General features: G+C 39.5%; 1 protein-coding gene across 1 annotated transcript in view; it reads right to left on the bottom strand.

The window, feature by feature from the left end:
- slco5a1b (solute carrier organic anion transporter family member 5A1b) overlaps nucleotides 1–23,809 on the bottom strand; it is a 61,159-nt gene extending 37,350 nt beyond the window's left edge. Inside the window, exons 1-6 of the mRNA XM_053652238.1 lie at nucleotides 23,260–23,809; nucleotides 13,437–13,487; nucleotides 9,021–9,134; nucleotides 7,587–7,677; nucleotides 4,879–4,999; nucleotides 2,194–2,518 (exon numbers count right to left, since the gene is read on the bottom strand). Coding sequence (XP_053508213.1) covers nucleotides 2,194–2,518; nucleotides 4,879–4,999; nucleotides 7,587–7,677; nucleotides 9,021–9,134; nucleotides 13,437–13,487; nucleotides 23,260–23,350 — 793 coding nt within the window. The 5' untranslated portion in view covers nucleotides 23,351–23,809. The remainder of the gene's footprint in view (nucleotides 1–2,193; nucleotides 2,519–4,878; nucleotides 5,000–7,586; nucleotides 7,678–9,020; nucleotides 9,135–13,436; nucleotides 13,488–23,259) is intronic.
- Nucleotides 23,810–24,422: the final 613 nt, after the last annotated feature.

The raw sequence follows: 24,422 nt of genomic DNA, 5'->3' as shown, positions 1-24,422 counted from the left end.
CATGGCACGAACAATGGAGATTTCGAAGGACCTAAGAAAAGGAGTTGTTGATGCTCATCAGTTAGGAAAAGGTTACAAAACCATCTCTAAAGAGTTTGAACTCCACCAATCCACAGTCAGACAGATTGTGTATAAATGGAGGAAATTCTAGACCATTGTTACCCTCCCCAGGAGTGGTCAATCAACAAAGATCACTCCAAGAGTAAGATTTGCAGTAGTCCGTGAGGTCACAAAGGAACCAGGGTAACTTCTAAGCAACTAAAGGCCTCTCTCACATTGGGTAATGTTAATGTTCATGATTCCATTTTTCTCAGCTCATTGACATCAGAGCAACCAGTGTTCATGTCTACCATCCGCAGACACTGCTACAGTACAGAAATCATGCGACAACTAACCTGCATGATGATCTGCTAGAGAAGCTACGTGATTGGCTTGTTGAGGGGACCAGGCCTCCAGTCCTAAGTGTCGGCTGATGCTGGTGGCCAGGGGAGGGGACAGTGCTAGGCTAAAAACCAACCCTAGCTGGCCGGCTCTCCCGTCCATCTTGCTCCCCAATGTCTGCTCCCTGGACAATAAATTTGACTACATCCGACTCCCGCAGGCAATGCGGCATGAGTTTAAAGAATGCTGCGTATTTGTTTTCACAGAGATGTGGCTCAGTGACAGAGTTCAAGGTGCTGCCATTCAGCTAGATGGGCTTGCCTCATTTAATGCAGACAAAAATGCAGCTCGTGGTGATGGCTTGTTTGTTTACATCAACACAGAATGGTGCAAGAACTCAGTGCTAGCTTCTAGCTACTGCTCATCACTGATGGAGTTTGTGACTGTTAGATGCAGACCATTTTATTTACCATGGGAATTCACCACTGTCATTATAATTGGAGTATACATTCCGCCCAGTGCTAATGCTAATGAGGCGCTGTGTGAATTGTATGTGGCCATCAGCAAACTGCAGAAAGCACACCCTGATGGACTGTTTATCATCACCGGAGATTTCAACCATGCGAGTCTCAAATCAGTGCTCCCTAAATTCCATCAACATCTGAACTTTGCAACGAGAGGGGCGAACGCACTGGATCCCACAAACATCCCTGGCACGTACCGGGTGGGGCCCTGCCCCACCTCGGCTACTCAGACCACATCTCTGTTAAGCTAATCCAAGCATACAGACGCTCATCAGATGGGTTTTGAAGCAGGTGAAAACCTGGCCAGCAGCCATATCTACTCTTCAGGACTGTTTTAAGCACACTGCCTGGAACATGTTCAGGAAGGCTACAACCGATAGCGACATCATCAACTTGGATGAATATATGGTATCAGTGACCAGCTACATCAGCAAGTGCATTAATGACATCATCAATGATGGTCTCCAAGACCATCACCACACGCTCCAACCAGAAGCCGTGGATTACTGCAGAGGTGTATGTGCTACTGAGGACCTTGAGACTCCTCCTTCAGGGCAGGTGACAAGGTGGCCCTAAGAACAGCGAGAGCCAAACTGTCCTGGGCCATCAGAGAGGCAAAACACCCACACGCCCAGAAAATCCACAGCCACTTCATGGACAGCAGCGACATGCGATGCATGTGACAGGGTATTCAGGCCATCAGCAACTATAGGACAACATCACCCACCTGTGACAGGGCAATACTAGATTCTGAGGCCAAGGGTGTACTTACATTTTCCACAGAAAAATGTCACATCTATTGATATTTCTGTTGAATAAATGATTGAAAAAGCTATTTTTCCTTGTGGTTTTGTTCAAGTATATCAACTTTATTAAAAGGCACTGTTTCAACGATGATTAAATGTTTGCTTGTCCAAAAATATCAAAATAACCAACAATTTCCATGGGCTGTACTTATTTTTTCACATGAATGTATATACCGTGCTGTGACCCGCAAAGTTTGTGAACTTGAAAAATATGTCGATGCTTTAGGTCATATTTATGCAGAAATATAGAAAGTTCTAAAAGGTTCACAAACTTTAATAAAAATTAAACAAAAAACTTTAATTATTTTACATACTTTTTAAGAGTATACTTTTACATACTTGAGCTCATAAATGCCCACAATGGGCTAGTGTCTATGACAACAATATTATGCATAATATATAATTAGATTTTAGTTGCAAAATTATACACTGATAAACCTATATTAATTGCTTACACTGCATACAGAAGAAACAAATCATACCATCTACTGGAGTCAGGGGCTGTTTGACAAGCAACTGTGGGGATCCACCCTTTGGGATTACTGGCTCTGGTTTTGGTCTACCTCTCTGCCCAGATGCCATTTTCTGAGACACATACTGCTTTAGGGCAGTAAGAGGGAAGTCTGAATCATCCTGCTGTTGTTGTGTGTTGTACACTGTGTCACTCTGATAACGAGTAAGGTCAGGGAATGTAGCTGACTGATAAGGTGAATCTGGGGTGAACTCAGGTGGGATTGAGCCGAGTTTATTGTTTGGTTTTCCAGAACGATAATATGCTGGTGGCACAGAAGACTTCGTTTTGGTGATCTGTACACAACGAGCAGATACAAATATTTAATAAGTATGCTGGTAATAGCTTACAAATGTTGACTTCACACACATTAGACACAAAAATGGATGAGAGCGCGCACACACACACACACACACACTTACGACTTAGATTCCTTGCGCACTAAGTGGTATAATTTTCTTTTGTCTGTTCACTGACAGCAAAGTAAATTCATTTAAGTCAGTCTTGCCAACTTAGTGACTTTGTCTTGCCAACTTAGTTTCCTTTCTCTCTATTTCCCAACTCTTACCATTTTTTATTGCTTCTTTTTGTCTGCATTCTTGATAGAAATTGTAGTCTTTTATAAATACATACACTATATGGCCAAAAGACCTGACCCATCAAACCCATATGTGTTTGTTAAACATCCCATTCCTGATTTAGACCCGTCTTTGCTGTTATAATAACCTTCACTCTTCTTGGAAGGCTTTCCACAAGTTTACTAACATGACTGTGGGGATTTGCCCATTAAGGCACAAGAGCATCAGAGGGGTCAGGCATGCAGTAGGTATTCCAGTTAATCCAAAAAGTGTTCAGTGGGGTTGAGATCAGGGCTGTGTGCCGGCCACTCAAGTTCTTCCACATCAACCTTGTCATTATGGAGTTCGCTTTGTGCACGTGCATTGCTGGAACAGGTTTGGGCCCCTTAGTTCCAGTCAAGGGAAATCTTAATGCTATAGCATGCAAAGACATTCTAGACAATTGTTTGCTTCCAATTTTGTGGCAACAGTTTGGCCCACATATGGGTGTGATGGTCAGGTGTCCACATAACTTTGACCATATAGTGTAAATAGTTTGTGGTGCCATAACTAAAGACTTATTATTTCTATGTGAAATGAGTTAAAATCTATTATTCTATTCTGGTAAAACTCTATTCTATTCTACGTGTCTTCAGAAAATCTTCCTCTTTCATGTAAATTGTTTTGATATGCAAAAGATCATGACAATTCATCATCAGATTTTATCTTAACATTCATCCATAATGTATATTTTTTAACCTTTTATGAATAAAAGGTTAATTGGTATAGTTAATTAGGACTACTGTGTGCTAAAGTTTTACCGATTTCCTGAATGGTAAACCCTTGCTCAAGGGCCCAGCAGAACCAGCTTGGTAGTGCTGGGATTTGAACTCACAACCTTCCAATCAGTAGTCCAACATCTTAACCACTGAGCTACAACTCATATTCAAAATTAAATATGTGTAAATATAATATAAATATAATATCTCTATAATATATAATAAAATTACACTTATTTCATGTCTCTTCCAAAGAATATGCTTCTTGAGTATCAAGAGACTTCCCATTGGCTGCAGCCTGTAGGTATTATGGCCAATCACGAAAGTAAACATTGTGCAACCACTCGGAGAATATCCCCGCTACGTTCATGTGCGGAACTTGCTTTCATAGGCTTTCAAGTGGATAAAAGATAGAAACCCTCTTCATTTCCCAAAAAACTGTAGCCAGTATGAACTGGAACACTGTCCTCCCCTTGAAATTCATTCCCAGGACACAGACAGCCCCCCCACCCCCCACTTCCAGACCTGGGTCTAAACAAACAAACGTTAGCTTGACAGGTACTCCCCACTGTGCTTGCCTAGTCCTGATAAGGACAGGAAAGTAAACTGCTGCTCATGCCATCCAATGAACAGGATATTTGGATTGTAATTTAGAAAAAAAAACAGTCTATAATATTTTGTCTCCTCTTTTTTGTTGATGAAAATAAAGACAGATTTTGGTCAAGTTTTTATTTTTTAAACCACATTTAAGTCTCATCTTTTTTCATCAACAATACTGAATGGTGATATAGTCACTATTAGGGTTTAATGATGTTGATGACGTCTCATCATCGTCCTGTCTTAGTTATGGAAAAAAAAAGGTCATTGACAAATATTTTTCATCATTGTTTTCGTTAAAGAAAATACAATTAAGAATTCTGTAAAACATATTAGTTGATTGAAATGTTGGAAAGAAACATTTTAATTACATATTTTTTGGTATTTTTAGTCCTTTTTTTGGGGTATTTTTTAGTACATATTTTTTAGTACATTTCTAAAATTATTTTATTTCTCAAGAAACAGATTAGTCAGTTGATTTACACAATATTATTATGTAAAATAATCATTATTTCCAGTTGTAGTTTATCATATACATGTGTAGTATGTGGATATGCCAGTAAGTGTACAGACACAAGCAGCCCTACATGTGTGCACCCATGTAGGGGTTGAATTATGTTTGAGTAGTGTGCTGCCCAAATACTGTGCCAGGGCCAATGCATCATTGGGCGCAAATGTAGTGGTGCAAAACCGTGATAAGCAAAAAACATGAAAGTGCTTTACCTGACCATCTAGTTTAGGCAGTAGTCTCAGGTTCAGCAAATACTTCTGCAGACTTTTGCTAAGCTTCTCTTCCAATGACTTCAGTCTTTCATCTTCCACAGCAGCAGTCTGTACCATTTGTCTGCATAGTAAAGAACATTTTAGCATTATCAGCCCTAACATAATAATGGCATCTGTATTTGGCTTCTGATGATGTGCTCAAGAGTACCATCATAAGATGATTATCACTTATCACAAGTGCTAATCAGGAGAAACCTTTATCTACCAGAAGTAGCTGGGTTGATAACTGAAACTCACAGCAAGCTTTAGAGTGAAAGAAGAAATTATACCACCAGGGAAGCCTTTCCAGTGTATTGAGGACTTCCTCCATATTCAAAATTTTACGCTAACCAGAGATCACTGTGAAACCCAAACAGCCTATCTGGTAAAATGCTAAGATTGGCATAGGCACTATATGGCCAAAAATTTGTGTACAGCTGACCATCACACCCATAAGTGGGCTTTCTCCAAACTGTTGTCACAAAGTTGCGAGCACACAATTGTATAGGGTGTCTTTGTATGTTGTAGCATTACAATTTCTATTCACTGGAACTAAGAGACCCAAACTTGTTCCAGACTGACAATGCCCCTGTGCACAAAGTGTGCTCCATGAAGACATGGCTTGCCAAGGTTGGAGTGAAAGTGGCAAGCAGGCAAGTGGCCTGCACAAATCCCTGACCTCAACCCCACTGAACACCTTTGGGATGAATTGGAACGCCAACTGTACCCTCAGTGCTCGACTTCACTAATGCTCTTGTGGCTGAATGGGCAAATTCCCACAGCCACGCTTCAAAATCTAGTGGACTTCCCAGAAGAGTGGAGGTTATTAAAACAGTATAGGGTGGACTAAAACTGGAATGGGACGTTTAAAAAGCACAGATGATGGTGATGGTCAGGTATACACAAACTTCTGGCCATATAACGTATCTCTAAGATGCTGTATATTTGTAATCCATATATTTTGTTGTTGACACATGGTCATTGAAAGTCCAAGTTATTGCAGCAATCAAACAGGAGCCCTTTTTTGTTAATTCCTGCTCTCCACTGAATATGAAATCTATAACCCCAATTCCAAAAAAGTTGGTACAGTATGGAAAATGCAAAAAAACAAAACAAATAAAGAGTCAATAAAAAGTCAATTCAATCTGTACAATATTTAAAACACATTGTTAACACATTATTTGATGTTTTGCTTATTTATTTACTTTTAAAAATATACACTCATTTCAAATCTGATGACTGCAACACAATCCAAAAAAGTTGGGACAGTCGACTGTTTACCACTGTGTAACATTACCTTTTCTTTTAATAACACTTATTAAGCGTTTGGGCGCTGAAGACACCAGTTGGCTAAGTTTAGCAAGCGGAGTTTTCCCCAATTATCCATTATGCATTTCTTCAGCTGCACAACTGTACAGGGCCTTCGTTGACTGATTTTGCACATCATAATGTGCCACATTCTCAATTGGAGACAGGTCAGGACTGCAGGCAGGCCATGCTAGCACCCGCACTCTCTGCTTACGCAACCATGCGCTTGTAATCAGGGCAGAATGTGGTTTGGTGTCGTCCTGCTATGGCTGATAGCATATGTTGCTCCAAAATGTGTACATATCTTTCTGCATTAATAATGCCCTCACAGATGTGCAAGTTACCCATACCATGGGCACTGACACACCCCCATACCATGAGAGACGCTGGCTTTTGGACCTGACGGTGATAATAGCTTGGATGATCCTTTTCCTCTTTGTCTCGGAGAACACGACGGCTGTTTTGTCCAAAAACTATTTGAAATATTGACTTGGACCACAAAACACAATTTCACTGTGCTACTGTCCATCTCAGATGAGACTGAGCCCAGAGAAGTTGGTGGTGCTTCCGGACAGTGTTGATGTTTGGCTTCTGCTTTGCATAATAAAGCCTTAACTTGTATCTGTGGATACAGCGGCAAATGATGTTGTCTGACAAAGGTTTACTAACGTATTCCTGAGCCCATGTCAGGATCTCCATTACAGACTCGTGACGGTTTTTAAGACAGTGACGTCTGAGAAATCGGAGATCACGCGCATTCAGAAGTGGTTTTCGGCCTTGCCCTTTATGTACTGGGATTTGACCGGATTCCTTGAATGTTGTAATTATATTGTGCACTGTAAAAGGTGTGTCTTTGGGGAATGTTGTTCTCTAATTGTTGGATTATTTGCAGACGCATCTGTTGGCAGATTGGCGAGTCTCGACCCATCCTTGCTCTTGAAGGACTATGATTAGACGATTGCCTCATCTGTTTCACATCACCTTCTTATTTCAACTTGTCACATCGCTATTAGTCTTAAATTGCCCCTGTCCCAACTTTTTTAGAACGTGCTGCATGCATAAATTTCAAAATAAACGTTTATCTTCAAAAAACTATGCAGTTGATTAGGTAAAACATCAAATATCTTTTACATTTACAAATCACTCCTCTTTGATTTTATTAGCATTTTCCATACGGTCCCAACTTTTTCGGAATTGGGGTTGTACAACATTGGTGAGTCTTCAACATTTAAACTTGTATAAATGAATATACACAACATTCTCAGCTTGATGTGTGCTGCTGAGTGCTTAGGAGCCCCAGACAGTTTCTTGGTTTGCTTGCCCTTTAGCTTTTTATATTTATGTTTGTGTGAGTACATTACCTTGAGTCAGGCGGTAACAGGGGGATCCTGTGTAGTTTAGAAAATTCTTTATGAAGGGCCTGCTGAGTGACATCATCTTCCCATGACAGGCCTGGGGAGCATTAGACCGCATAGTCATGAAATATACAGCGGTGTTTGAAAGTTTGTGAACCCTTTAAAATGTTCTATATTTCTGCATTTATATGTATATATATATATATATATATATATATATATATATATATATATATATATATATATACACACACACACACACACACACACACACACACACACACACACAATAATAATAATATTATTAAGTCCTAAAACTATACCAAGAGATCCAAATCAAACAGATGAGATAAAAACATTGTACTTGGTCACTTATTTATTGAGGAACATGATCCTATATTACATATCTGTGAGTGGTAAACCTTTGTTTTCAATACATGGTGTGACCCCTTGTGCAGCAATAACTGCAACTAAACATTTCCAGTAACCGTTCATCAGTCCTGCAAATCGGCAGGGGTCATATATATTCAGATATATAGAAAATTTTCAAGCACCACTGTAGAGGCTTTATTTTAATCCCACTGCTCAGTGTGATAAGTTCCCTTTTAGAAGCCTGTTTCCTCTAAAACATTCTTCCTCATTCTGACTCAAGGAATCACCTGAACATTAGTTCTGGTGCGTAGATATGTGTTAAAGTTGATCAAAATTTAACCTAAAAAGAATTTTCTCCCAAATCTACATCGCTACCAAAAGTCTAGAACATAATCTGCCTGATAGAAGAGTTGAAAATAATGTATTTTCATATTAGATATTTTTAATTACCTAAGTTTTCTCCCAGTTTTTTGTTTTTTTTTTGCCACCCACACGTTCTCTCCATCAGAAGCTCTCACAATTAGTCAGTGGAGCAGGGTCAGTTAATGCTTTCTTGGACTCCCGGCCACAAATGGATGTGGCATCATTGGGGTTACAACTCACAATCTCCCAACAATAGAGCAGACGCTGTTCTGTCGCACCTCTTGGGACTCCCCACATGGGAAATTTAAATGTATTATTTAAAATGGATTAATTGGCCTATGGGTCACTATTTGTCTCCTGTACCCTAAGTGACTGCACCCATGAAAGTGCAGAGTAATAGTTTCTCCTAAACTACAGTACAGCTTTTGCATTCATTATACTTGTACAGTGTCTAACCTCTCAATCTTCAGGAAAGTTTTTTTTTGTTCTGGGCCACCTTTGTGCTGCAAAAGAATCACTCCAATATGAGGGATGACTAGTGGAACTAATCCTCCAGACCGTGCAGTTATGTGAAACCTTTATCTCATTCTATCATGCACACTAACACCCTGTAAGTATAATATTACTGCATATCACTGTTTGCTACTAGAATTATGTACTTGGATATGAAATATGAGGGGAATCACTGAGCTGGAACATACATACCTCGAAGTGAAAGTTTCAAGAGTAGTGTACGAAATCTCTGCAGGGTCGCTGGTGTGATATCATATGTGTACACATCTGCTCCCATCATCATCTGACAATGGCCAAACATGCCATCTGCAAAACAATGACAGCGTTAGGTATGAATGTACAACCACCTGCCACCTGCAGATACTGGTTAGGAATGTGGGAGCCATAGCATGCTGTGTAGGCACATAACCTAAATCCTGCTTAAAATGAAGTCAGACTTCAGTCCTGGAGGGGTGTAGCCCTGCAGAATTCAGCATTCTCCCTCATTTAACACATCTGATTCAAATCAAATCATCAGCTAATTACCAAGGCCTTCATGAGCTGAATTTCCATGCATTGTCTAAAAATAATAAAGCAATAAGCCCCTGGAGGGCATGCATTACAGTGATTTCATCACAGTGTTCCTAGGCACGTGGATTATTGCTTAAAAACAATATAATAAAATCCAGTGTTCAATAAATAATTTCATTTATATTTATTATTATTAATATGCATATTTAATACATATATTTATAAATTTATTTATTATAATATTTATTATTATTAATATGTATACATTTTACCACAGCACTGTTGCATTTAAAAAATAAAATAATAATAATAATAATTTTATATATATATATATATATATATATATATATATATATATATATTCACACACACACAGTATCTCACAAAAGTGAGTACACCCCTCACATTTTTGTGAATATTTGATTATATCTTTTCATGTGACAACACTGAAGAAGTGACACTTTGCTATAATGTAGAGTAGTGAGTGTACAGCTTGTGTAACAGTGTAAATTTGCTGTCCCCTCAAAATAACTCAACACACAGCCATTAATGTCTAAACCGCTGGCAACAAAAGTGAGTACACCCCTAAGTGAAAATGTCCAAATTGGACCCAATTAGCCATTTTCCCTCCCCGGTGTCATGTGACTTGTTAGTGTTACAAGGTCTCAGGTGTGAATGGGGAGCAGGTGTGTTAAATTTGGTGTCATCACTCTCACACTCCCTCATACTGGTCACTGGAAGTTCAACATGGCACCTCATGGCAAAGAACTCTCTGAGGATCTGAAAAAAAGAATTGTTGCTCTACATAAAGATGGCCTAGGCTATAAGAAGGTTGCCAAGACCCTGACACTGAGCTGCAGCACGGTGGCCAAGACCATACAGCGGTTTAACAGGACAGGTTCCACTCAGAACAGGCCTCACCATGGTCGACCAAAGAATTTGAGTGCACGTGCTCAGCGTCCTATCCAGAGGTTGTCTTTGGGAAATAGACGTATGAGTGATGCCAGCATGGCTGCAGAGGTTGAAGGGGTGGGGGGTCAGCCTGTCAGTGCTCAGACCATACGCTGCACACTGCATCAAATTGGTCTTCATGGCTGTCGTCCCATAAGGAAGCCTCTTCTAAAGATGATGCAAAAGAAAGCCGCAAACAGTTTGCTGAAGACAAGCAGACTAAGGACATGGATTACTGGAACCATGTCCTGTGGTCTGATGAGACCAAGATAAACTTATTTGGTTCAAATGGTGTCAAGTGTGTTTGGCGGCAACCAGGTGAGGAGTACAAAGACAAGTGTGTCTTGCCTACGGTCAAGCATGGTGGTGGGAGTGTCATGGTCTGGGGCTGCATGAGTGCTGCCGGCAGTGGGGAGCTACAGTTCATTGAGGGAACCATGAATGCCAACATGTACTGTGACATACTGAAGCAGAGCATGATCCCCTCCCTTCTGAGACTGGGCCGCAGGACAGTATTCCAGCATGATAACGACCCCAAACACACCTCCAAGACGACCACTGCCTTGCTAAATAAGCTGAGGGTGAAGGTGATGGACTAAACCCTATTGAGCATTTGTGGGGCATCCTCAGATGGAAGGTGGAGGAGCACAATGTCTCTAACATCCACCAGCTCCGTGATGTCGTCATGGAGGAGTGGAAGAGGACTCCAGTGGCAACCTGTGAAGCTCTGGTGAACTCCATGCCCAAGAGGGTTAAGGCAGTGCTGGAAAATAATGGTGGCCACACAAAATATTGACAGTTTGGGCCCAATTTGGACATTTTCACTTAGGGGTGTACTCACTTTTGTTGCCAGTAGTTTAGACATTAATGGCTATGTGTTGAGTTATTTTGAGGGAACAGAAAATTTACACTGTTACACAAGCTGTACACTCACTACTTTACATTGTAGCAAAATGTCATTTCTTCAGTGTTGTAACATTAAAAGATATAATCAAATATTTACAAAAATGTGAGGGGTGTACTCACTTTTGTGAGATACTGTATATATATATATATATATATATATATATATATATATATATATATATATATATATATATAAGTCATTATTGGCAACTTGCTGTGATATAAGTGGAACATGGAACACATAAGCGGTATGCTCCAGACCATGTGGTTATATGAAAATAATCCACTTCCAAAGAAGAGAATAAATAAATATAATGTAATACATATGAAACCATAACTGTTCCTACCTCCTGTGTTTTTAAATAATCCCTTTTGCTCAATTACTATTTAGGTTACTATTTAATTACTATCTGTGCTACAATTACCATAGCATCTTTGCTGCAGTACTAACTCTCAATTCTTAACTGTATAAATTGGCAATGAAGATATTGTCCATTAAACACAGTGTTAGCATTGATTAGCACTGATTAAATTAATACAAATTTAAATATACCTATTTCAACAATATAATACTTTTTATCCTTGGGAACTTTGTGGTTGAGTTGGTATAATTTTATCAATGTTAGGCAATTAGCTAATGGCTTCAATAGTAAAATTACTTCTGGAAAATATCCAATTGTTGTGTTACACCATGCAGAATTTTTTTTTTAAAGTAAACATTTTATTGGGAACACTATCACTTACAGTGTCCTCCACTAATATTGGCACCCTTGGTAAATATGAGCAAAGGAGGCTGTGAAAATTTGTCTTTATTGTTTTACCTTTTGTTAAAAAAAAAATTCACAAAAATACTCTGCTTTTATGGATATCAAACAATTGCAAACACAACACAGGTTTATAAAAAAATATATATCTTTGTTAAATATTCATATGAGAAAATTATAGTTGAAGTATATTCCCAATGATATTCAAATTTTTTTTAGTACACTTGGGTGACTAGGAACAGGACGTTGTTCAACCATGACTTCCTGTTTCATAGGGGTATAAATAGGAGGTAACACATAGGCCAGATTCCCCTAGTCATTCATAACAATTGGTAAGACCAAGGAATAAAGCTATGATGTGCGGCAAAAGGATGTTGAGCATCACAAAATGGGAAGTGGCTATAAGAAAATAGCACAAGCATTATAAATGGCCATTTCTTCCATCAGGGCAATAATTATTAAGTTCCAGTCAACTGAAAATGTTATGAATCAACCTGGAAGAGGACGTGTGTCTATATTGTCTCAACACACTGTGAAGAGAATGGTTTGAGTGGACAAAAAATCTCCAAGAATCACAGCTGGAGAATTGCAGAATTTGGTTGCGTCTTGGGGTCAGAAAGTCTCCAAAACTACAATCCAAACTCACCTACATCACCACAAGTTGTTTGGAAGGGTTTCAAGAAAAAAGCCTCTACTCCCATATAAAAACAAACTCAAGCATCTTCAGTTTGCCAGACACTACTGGAACTTCAAATGGGATTGGGTTCTATGGATGAAAACAAAATAGACTGTTTGGCAAGGTGGTTTTGGCGCACACAGAGAGGTAGCCATATGGAAAAGTACGTCAGGTCCATGGTTAAATATGGTGGTGGAACTGTAGAGGAGAGTCCACCAGCGTGGGCCGTGCAATTTGAAGGATCTGGAGAGATTCTGTATGGAGGAATGGTCTCAGATCTCTTGCCATGTATTCTCCAACCTCATCAGGCATTATAGGAGAAGACTCAGAGCTGTTATCTTGGCAAAGGGAGGAAGCACAAAGTATTGTGCTATAATGGTGCCAATAATTTTTGCACACCTATATTTAACGAAGAGTTGTTTTGTTTTTTTTGATAAACCTGTGTTTTGTTTACACTTGTTTGAAATCCATGAGAGCAGATTATTTTTTGTGAATTTTTTTAACAAATGATCAAAAGGTTAAACAATAAATTTTTCACAGCCTTCTTTACCAAGGGTGCCAATATTAGTGGAGGGCACTGTATATGATTGGTGTACCTGTTAATAGCCAATTAGTGAAGGTGCGAGGTACTTATACCTAATAAAAATTACATACATTTTCATATACAACTCAAAGAAAAGTGTAAAGGGTCCTTGTTCTGATCTATATCACTGATCTATAAGCAGAGACTGTGGTGGGAGCATACTGTCTGTCTAGAGTGAGTCCTTTCCTATATTATGTATGTATGTGTATGTGTCTTACCATTAACACAAATTTCATAGTTCATACACAGATTCTCCTCAAACAGGCAACCTGATGAAAGAAGAGAGTAATTTTTTTATTTAAAGCAGACATTTTGTTGCGTAGGACTGATTGTGTATCTGTGGACCCATAGATGGTACAACACATTAAATCACCACCACTTCATTTATTAAATAAAACAAATCAGTCAGACAGTAAAATGTTTTCTATTTACTTTGCAAGCACTCATTACAAAAGAGACTTGTGCAGAAAGATCAAGAGTAGAGTACACATAAGGGTTTAACTGGATGGACACACAGTCTTTAAATTAAATTAAACTAGGTAATGCAAGAATAAGGATTGATGAATATGTGTACAATACAACTGCTAATACAGCAAACATATGGCTGTACATGAGCATGAACACACATTCATGCACCCAGTCACATGCAAATGCTTAAAAAGCTTCAGACACATCCACTTTTGAGTCACACCATTGAATGCATGTCCATGTTTAAATTTGTTACATTCTAATGCAAAGCTGGTGTTTCATTATATGCTGCTAAGAGTCTGAATGGGTCACACAAACATTATGTCTATGTGTGTAGCATACATACATACATACGGTATATATGTAAGGAATTACTGACGACGGGCCGTTGAATTATTAGAAAATAATGCACACCCATATTTTTCTAATAATTAAATGGACTGGGGTCAATTATTCTGATTATACCACAGTTACCACACCTTATTTAGATGTTTTATTTCAAGATATTTGTCAGGTTTTTGTCCTTAAAATGCTCGCGTGTAGAACTAACTTCTTATGCATCCCATCCCACCGTTGCTAATTCCAAAACGTCATTTTAGAACTAGTAACAGAGGCTTGAGCCATTGATATGCAGTTATTGGAGATAGAGAGAGAGAGAGATAGAGAGAGAGAGAGAGAGAGAGAGAGAGAGAAACACAAGAAAAAGAGAATATAGAAAAGAAATATAACTGTCCAGTCTAGCTCTTAGGGAAAGAAAACTTGACATAGAATATTCTGTGCCGATGTTTAAAGCATTTGTCCCCCCTCTCTCTCTACCTCTTCCACAGAAGTATTTTTTGGCTTTAAGCCAATTGTTAAACCCATTTACTGCCCAAGTTTTTTTTGTTGTTTTCTTCATGTTTTTCACCATCAAGTCTGTCTAGCTGTTCATCGCTGATTGTTTTACGTCATTTGCTGTGGCCGGCTGCCTCTGATATTCACTTTGTTTGCATTATTTTATATATACACACAGTCATGTGAAAAAATAAGTACAACCCATGGAAATTGTTGGGGGTTTTTTTTACAAGCGAAACTTCATCCTCTTTGAAACAGTGCCTATTAATAAAGGTGATATACTCTATCAAATCAAATGACACATAAAATGGACGTAATTTTCACAATTTAAAGGAACAAAAAAACAGATCAGCCACACGGAAAAAGTATGTACACCTGTACTGTACAAAATGAAATGTCCAAGAACCCCAAAATTTCATCACAGGATCGTCTAGTAAGTTTTGCAACTGTTGGTGTCAAAATGCATGCTTCTACAATCATAAAGAGATTGCACAAATTTGACCTGCATGGGAGGCGTGCCAGGAAAAAGTCTGCTGTCTAAAAAGAAGATTAGAGCAAGACTACAGTTTGTCAATGAGCATATAGGTAAAGACCTTTTGGAATAATGTGCTCTGGACAGACAAATGAAAGATAGAGTTGTTTGGCCACAGTAACAGCAGACATGTTTGACACAGACCAAAGACAGCTTTTCAGGAGAAGCACCTCATACCAACTGTGAAGTACGGTGGTGGAAATGGTATGGTTTGGGGTTGCTTCGCTGTCTCAGGGACGGGACAGATTGCATTCATTGATTCAACTATGAATTCTGCATCATATGAAAGAGTGCTTGAATATAATGTGAGGCCATCTGTCTGAAAGTTGACCTTTCAACAGGATAATGATCTTAAGTACACTAGCAAATCCACCAAGGAATGGCTCAAAAAGAAGAAATTGAGGGTTATGGAATGGCCTAGTCAAAGCCTAGATTTGACTCCCATTGAAATGTTGTGGGGATTTGAAACGGGCAGTACATGCAAGAAAACCCTCAAACATCTTGCAACTGAAAGAATATTGCATGGAGGAGCGGTAAAAAAATTCAAGCAAGCCAATGTCAGGGACTGTTGGACAATTATGCAAAACGTCTACATGAAGTTATTTCTGCTAAAGGGGGCTATTCTAGCTTCTGAGGCCAAGGGTGTACTTACTTTTACCACAGAAGAACATCACATCTACTGATATTCCTGTTGAATAAATGATAAATGTTGAATAAAGCTATTTTTCCTTGTGGTTTTGTTTTGTTTTGTGGTTAGTTATAACCTTTTAAAAGGTGTTTGATTAAAACTATTTAGTAAGGGTTTCACTGCGCTGCTTGTAAAACATCTTTGGACAGAGAGCCCTTCAGCGTTTACTGTCCCAGCAAACATGCCCATTTAGGGCCCGGGTGGGGCCAGTTCGGGCAGAAAATTGAGCCTGCAGTGGGCTACTAAGTAGAGTGGGTTCCCAGTGGGACCCACTGTGGGCCCACAACATGCACACAGACCATTTTGGGCTGGGTGAATGCTGTCCCACTGGGGGACATGTGCCCCACATTTTATGCCAGTAACGGGGCCCACAGTGTATGCCCACACTGGGCTTGGTGTGTGCTGTCGCACTGGGGCTCCACAGCCTGTGTGGGGCCACTGCAGGTCCATGTGAGCAGCCCTCATGCACACTATAGGCATACTGTGGGCACAGATCTAGGCCCATTGTATGTCCTGTGGGCGTGCTCTGTGGGTCCTTAACAAATAACAAAATTAGTCTGGTCCTATTTTGTACCTGAAGTGTACCACAACATTACTATTACTGCATATGCAGAATAGTTGCACTTGTTGATAGTAATAGAACCAGTAATATAGTAAGACTATGTTTCGAATACTTACATTTATTCACAGACAGGTTAAAAGAAAACAATAAGAAAATATAGAAAATGGTCTGCACGTATATAATGCTTTTATCCAAAGTGCTTTACACTGTCTCATTCACCCATTCACACCCCACACCCACGGTAGCAGAGCTGCCATGCAAGGCACTAACTTGCCATTGGGAGCAACTTTGGGTTCAGTGACTTGCCCAAGGACACTTCGGCATGTGGAGTCATGCAAGCCGGGAATCAAACCGCCAATCCTACGTTTAATGGTCAACCCGCTCTACCACCTGAGCCACGGCTGCCCATAGTAAAAATTAAAGTAAAAATTGACCATGTGGATTTAATACTGAATGCTTTTTATTAACCAGAACCACATAACAACCACTTTTTTATATAAAATAGAACAAGCATAGAACCACATTGGAACACAACAAGCATGAATCAATCCCATGAATATCTGCTATCTGAGAGAGAGAGAGACCTCGACACAACATTCACAATACTACAACATTGCTGCAATAGTAATAATAATATAATTATAATAATAATAATATAATTTTGAAAGCGGGACTTCTTAAGTACTTCTTCCACCAGTGTTAGTTTTAAATAATCTATGCGAAAACAAAGAAACACTACCTTATTCGATTATACGTTTACCTCTTTCCTTTGGTGCTGGCTCTAGCGCCTTGATACAATATACCTTCTTAACTGTTCCTTAAAACCCTTAAGTTCAAGCATTTAAAAGTAAACTTTTATAATCACAACTTAAATATTTTCATAATTTATCATTTATTTCCATTAAGAATAATGTACACACACATATACATTTATTATATTATACACACAGTGGGGGAAATAAGTATTTGACGCATCAACATTTTTTTCAGTAAATATATTTCCAATGAGGCTATTCACATGAAATTTTCACTAGCCATCAGTATTAACAGGAAATCTGGAAACATAAAAATTCACAACATTAAAGTTCATAAATAAAGTTATGTGTAAAAAGAGGAATGACACAGGAAAAAAGTATTGAACACGCTAACTGAAATTTATTTCATACTTAGTGGAGAAGCCTTTGTTTGTAATGACAGCTTCAAGACGTTTCCTGTATGAAGAAATTAATCAGCTGCAGTATTCAGGTGTGATTTTGGCCCATTCTTCTAAACATATTGTGTTTAAATCTTGTTCAACTGGATTCAAGTCAGGTGATTGATTGTGCCATTCTAATGCCTTGATTTTTTTTCCCTCTGAAACCAATTGAGAGTTTCCTTTTTTATATGCTTTGGATCGTTGTCCTGCTGGAAGGTCCACCCATGTCTCATCTTCATTATCCTGGTGGATGGCAGCAGATTCTTCTCAAGGGCTTCATTCATTGTTCCTTCAATTATATGAAGTTTGCCAGTACCATGCGATGAAAGACAGCCCCACACCATGATGCTTCCGCCTCCAAACTTCACTGTTGGTATAGTGTTTTTAGGGTTATGTGCAGTGCCTTTTATTCTCCAGACATGGTGTGTAGTATGACAGCCAAAAAGTTTAATTTTGCTCTCGTCTGACCAGACTACACTCTCCCAGTATTTAATAAGCTTGTCCAAATGAGTTGTAGGAAACATTAAACAAGCTTCAACATGCCTTTTCTTTAGTAATGGAGTCTTGCGGGGTGAGCATGAGCAGTGGAGTGTATTGCTTATTGTTTTCTCTGTGACGATGGCACCTGCTGCCTCCAAGTGTTTCTGAAGCTCTTTCCGTGTGGTCCTTTGCTCTTGGGCTACTCTTCTGACTACTCTTCTCATCCCTGGTTAGAAATCTTGCGAGGAGCTCCTCTGTGTGGCCACTTGATGACGGAGTGATGTTGCTTCCACTTGCGGATAATGGCCCCAATGGTGCTTACCGGAGGATTCAGAAGTTTGTAAATTAATTCAAATTTGAAAGTCTGTATCTGATTCCATCAATATGTTTTGCAACAATAAGGTTCCGAAGGTCTTGGGAGAGCTCTTTGCTTTTACCCATCATGAGATGTTTCCTGTGTGACACTTTGGTAGCAAAAAGCCTTTTTATAGACCATCAATTTACTGATCCAGCTGATATTAATTTGCATAGATAGGGGGTATAATTACTTTCGGATTTGAGCTGGTTCCTTGCCTTACCTTGCCTTGGAGAATTGCTTTTTCTTAGCACGTTCAATACTTTTTTCCTGTGTCATTCTACTTTATTACACGTAACTTAATTTATGGACTTTAATGTTGTGAATTCTTTATCTTTCAAGATTTCTTGAGTTAATACTGATGTCTGGTGAAAATTTAATGTGAATAGCCTAATTGAAAATATATCAATATATTTACTGAAAAAAATGTTGACGCGTCCAATACTCATTTCCCCCCACTGTATATATCCACACGCACACACACACGCATACACACAAACAATAAAATATACTCAATACAATATTTGAAGGGGAAAAAAGAAAACAATGGTATAGCACAATGGCCGATGGGAGCAGAATAATTATTTGATGGCTAGACAGAATCCTCTGCTCTGACATGAGAAATGTCTGGGAAAAAAGCCAATAAAAGTAACACCAGAGTGAATGCCCCTACACTTTCATAAACCCACTGTCATCAAGACATGTAAACAGTAACTATCTAACTGTTGATCCAAAAGTCTGGGATTTTGATTATATTCATTACAATTGCAGTATGAAAATAGCAGCATACCATCAGATCCTACTGGGTCAGAAGAAGTGCTTGGTGACTCTGGTTCTGAAGATATTGGATCATGATCCCCTTCACTAACACTCTGGCTGTCTTCATCTGAACCTGTGCAATCCAGGTTTGCAGCTGAAACACAAATACATGTTACAAAAATCCATATGTATTTATTTTCACACAAAATGCTTCATAACTATTTATTGGTGATTTTTTTTTAAAAGAAAAGCCTGAACGCTTTAACCACTGAGAGCTCTGGTAGACATGAAAATGCACTGCACAGCATAACAAAGCCATTAGACCTCATCACTATAGGGGACAAGAATTAATGACAAAAAATATTTTCTTTTCATACATCAACCATCAGTTTTTACACTGTAAACCTGAGTGTCACATACAGAATATACAGTTATTTCCACCCGTTGTCCTTATCTTTCTGTGCCTAAGTTTTGCTAACCTGCTGAAAAGGGCTGGGTGCTGCACTGCTCTTTGCTGCTACTAGCAACTTGACTCACCCTCATTCTCACACTGATTGCTGTTACTGTTAGCGACAGGCAGGCTGGGCTTCTTTTTGGTCAGAAATCATAGAATATCTCTTTTAGCCTTTCTCTTCATAATATATACTGCTGCCAAACACTGTAGTTAACACAAAAATTCTCATTTTAAAAATTAGCTTTACTGATTAACATTAGTGTTTTGCTGCGCTCCATTCAAGGCAAAAGTCTCCGTGCACTTCCCAGCTATCACGTATATGTGATGCAGGATTAGTTTTATTTACAACAATTAATGACTGGGGCTGTGTGGCATGACTAAACATTATAGTTTTTATGTCAGCCGCTATATTTTACTTCCCTGAACTGTGCAACTGTGACCAAAATGTGTGAAACCTAGCCAGCTAGCTAACTACCACCCAACATTACTTAGCCTAGGTAACTAGCTAATAAACTAACTAGTGTGCTACTGTAGCTAACTATCTTCCTAACGTTAGTCAAAGAAAAGATATGTGATAAAGTGTTCAATAGGTACTTACCATTGATGCTTAAGTGGACGAGGGCGATGAAAACACAGTCTTTGCAGCAGCCGTTACGAGAAATAGTTATGTGGATTGAAGTTCAAACAAACTGACTCAGCTGATGGAGTGCTCTAACGCAGGGGTTCCCAAACTTTTCCAGGGCAAGGCCCCCCAAATGGCATTAACATTTGACTGAGGCCACCCTTTTGCAAAATGTCTTTAAAACACATTAAAAATACAGACTTCTGAATCTATCCCCCTTTTTTATTAATACATTACATCTTACATCAATTACATCTTACATCTTTACATTACATTACATTAGGAATTGATTGTGTGTGTGTGTGTGTGTGTGTGTGTGTGTGTGTGTGTGTGTGGTTGTCTGAGAGTTAGAATTTATTTTTCACACCAAATTGTTGAGGCCCCTTGGGCGCCCCCTGGCGGCCCCCACTTTGAAAACCACTGCTCTAGGACAGGGGCATTTCAGTTGCCAACCAGTGCCCCTCTGGCCCCACCCCGATCCGCCAGTAAAACAAAAAGAGGCAATTTCATACTAAACAGGCTGTAACTTTGGAATTAATAAAAGTAATTAATTAATTCAGAACCGGAGCTAAATGACAGCTTAACCAGGTGTAATTTGAAATTACCTTAAGGTCTGCCCAAAGCAGATTATTCATAGGAATTGTACATACAATATACATCAGAAATATTGTTTGAACAATATACAGTGTATGTTTTATAGTATTTGGGGTACTGCTACTTTTTTATTATCACAAACATGAATTATCAGTTGTAAGGCTGGTACCAAGATGTCTAAACCTAGAGAGGAGGACAAACTAGAACTAAGCTCGATTTCTCACTCACAGAATTAGCATCCCCATCTGAAATAGCACATCATGTTGAGTGGAGACTGGAAGATCCTCACTACATTGTTTCCTTCCTCCCCTCTCCTCACACCCTTGTCTCTCTGTGTCGAGATCACCTTAAACACACCCAAGGTCTATATGCATTACATAACGTTTTAATGTGAATAAGATGTGGACTATACATGTTTTCTATCATACAAAAGGTCTCAGTGCACCTGGAAAATATGTTCTCATTCCCTCAGCAACAGTTCAAATCACTATCAAGATCTAGAGAAAAATATTGCATGTCATTAAAGGCATACCCTACCTCCTGTATGTAAATAAGGTACATCCTTCCACAGACATCAAAGCACAAACAACACCATTTGGTGGTCCACAGAGCATCTGGGTATTTAGCGGAGAGCTGGCCAAAGATTCAGGGAATCTGTAGACAGATCTTCTGCACAGTTTCTGTGTGTAGTTTTTTCTCTAACAGGTATGATAGTTTTATTTTCTTGTGTTGTACTGTATTCCTATGTTTGAATTGATTGGTAATGTTGAGTAATGCTGTTTGTAATCCTTTTTTCTTATTATTGTTAGTATTATTGGATTTGGATATGTTCCTACCTGGTTAAATAAATTGTTAGACTGTTAGACTGCGGTAAAGTCCCTGTTAACGCAAATCTGCGACCAGGTTAGTACAGGCTAAAATCCAGGTTTAGGTGAAGCATTGGTGCATGCCAACTGAGATTTTAGAGTCCAGGCTATATATGTGTGTGTGTGTGTAATCAATCCAATATGGAAATGTTCATGACAAAAGTAACAGCACAATTGTATAACATATAACGATGTCAATGTTAATTGTTCAGACCGTACCGTCTTTACTCTCATTGTTGTAGACCCTGACTTTATGCAACATTCATTTATGGACCAAAAATTTAAATGTTTGCGTATGCCTGGCCAATGTTTTAACTGTCCTGTGCTGTTGACACAGTGGGTTGGCCAAAGAAAACCCTCAAGTAGGCCCAAAAGGGCAAAACTGCTGTGGGCCCCATGTGGGTTTTCTGTGGGCAAGTCCACAGTAGGTTGCTCACAAAAAACTTTCATCGGAGCCCAAAAGGGCAAAACTGCTGTGGGCACAGAATGGGCTAACCCACACATGGCCCATGTGGATTTTCTATGGCCAAGCCCAACTGTGGGTTGCCCACAGAAAGCCCACATAGGGGCCCCAAAGTTCAAAATGGCTGTGGGCCCTGCATGGGCAGGGCCACATGGGGCCTACAGTATGTGGAATTTGCCCTGCCCACACTGGCCCACAGTAAACCCACACCTACCCATGGAAGGCCCACATGGGCATGTTTGCTGGGGACATGCTGTGACCTAAACAGAAGACACATTAAGGCTATTTGGGGAAACAAGCACCCACCTTCTATCACAGGCCTTCTCCATGAATTAAGGCTGCTCAAAGCCGTTGCTATGGTAATGACCGTTGCTCCTATTGACAGGGTAACCTTTAGAACAGCTTGAATCTGAATGTCTTTCTCACACACACGTACAGTACACAGACTTAATGGTTTCCCATATACTACGTTTCAGCTGACAGGGATTTCACCTTATGAGACTACCATATTATAAACACCAGCATAATTTGCATATAGATGTAAACAACAGCACGAGATCAAGCGCAGGGCACAAGGACTCGTCTTAGTGTGAATATGTGTACATGTGACAGTTTATGTATAGGCTACCCCACAGGCCCAGTCTATGGTTTCGAAACACAGCACCCTGTCCAATTTCCTTCCTGCTACACCTAAAGGACGTTTTGCATTTGAATCTCCTTTTGTTTTTGTTTTTTTAATTATTTTTAAACGCAGCGTCTCCAAAATCGCCTTTATTCAGCTCAACCTGTATTGTATCGAATAAAACTCTACACTGCAGCAGAATTCACCGAAAATCCATCGACACCATTCTACATTATATTCCACTAATAATAAAACTGCCTGAACATGTTAACGGACATGAAGAATATTGAAGCTCTTGTCTAGATGTGTGCATGAACACGCAGAACATTCCCCTTGAAGCCTGCGCTGATGTAGTTTAACCGCACAGCGCTGTTATTAAACACGTCTACAAGTGGAGATTATTCCATAAGAACAAACGCACGACGATGCTAAACGTAGCCTAGCCTATATGTCCATATTATCCCACATCCAGTGGCCGGTGAACCCCGAAAATCAGAAATACTCTTTCTTTTTCTCTCCTATCCTGTGTTGACAGACGCACACCCACCGTGTTTACTCTCGGCCGCGGTGATGAGACGCACTTGGAGAGCGAGAAGAGACAGAAGCAGGTACACGGAATCCATCCTTCTCTCATACATCCATCACACAAGCGCGCTAAAAATCCATTTCGCTGCTTTTTCAGGCTTCAGTGTGTGTATATATATATTATTTCCCAGGACGATGGGCAGTGAAGCGACAGACGAACGAGAAAGAGGGCAGAAGAGGAGACGTAAAACCTGCCAGCGCTCTTCCTGCAGACCCTCCCTGACTCCAGTGACGTCAAACACCTTCTCTCTCTTCATCTCTGTCAAACACACATACACACACATACATACACACACACACACACACGATTTGTCATCGATTATCATAATTGTTGTTTAATGCAGCTAATTAACGCTATGCCTATCCCTCAACCTCTTGTTCTTTTAAGTTTTTCTTTAATTTAAATGGTGCAGTCTTTGTAAATATACAAACAAACAAATAAATAAATAAATCCATCCAACGATTTTCTGTACCACTTGTCCTACACAGGGTCACGGGGAGCCTGGAGCCTATCCTAGGGGACTCGGGGCACAAGGCAGGGGGACACAGGGTGCCAACCCATTGCAGTGCATAATCGCACACCTATAAATAAATAAAGAAAGAAAGAAAGAAAGAAAGAAGTTTCCTCGAGGAGACCAGCCAGATGCCCCCACAAGGTCAAAATTGTCATATACAGTATCTCACAAAATTGAGTACACCCCTCACATTTTTGTAAATATTTGATTATATCTTTTCATGTGACAACACTGAAGAAATGACACTTTGCTACAATGTAAAGTAGTGAGCGTACAGCTTGTGTAACGGTGTAAATTTGCTGTCCCCTCAAAATAACTCAACACATAGCCATTAATGTCTAAACCACTGGCAACAAAAGTGAGTACACCCCTAAGTGAAAATGTCCAAATTGGGCCCAAAGTGTCAATATTTTGTGTGGCCACCATTATTTTCCAGCACTGCCTTAACCCTCTTGGGCATGGAGTTCACCAGAGCTTCACAGGTTGCCACTGGAGTCCTCTTCCACTCCTCCATGATGACATCATGGAGCTTGTGGATGTTAGAGACCTTGTGCTCCTCCACCTTCCGTTTGAGGATGCCCCACAGATGCTCAATAGGGTTTAGGTCTGG

Source organism: Ictalurus furcatus, chromosome 20 (genome assembly GCF_023375685.1).
Source record: "Ictalurus furcatus strain D&B chromosome 20, Billie_1.0, whole genome shotgun sequence".
NCBI lineage: Eukaryota > Metazoa > Chordata > Actinopteri > Siluriformes > Ictaluridae > Ictalurus > Ictalurus furcatus.
Note: the sequence above shows the minus strand (reverse complement) of the source record. Positions and strands in the feature narration are given on the sequence as shown.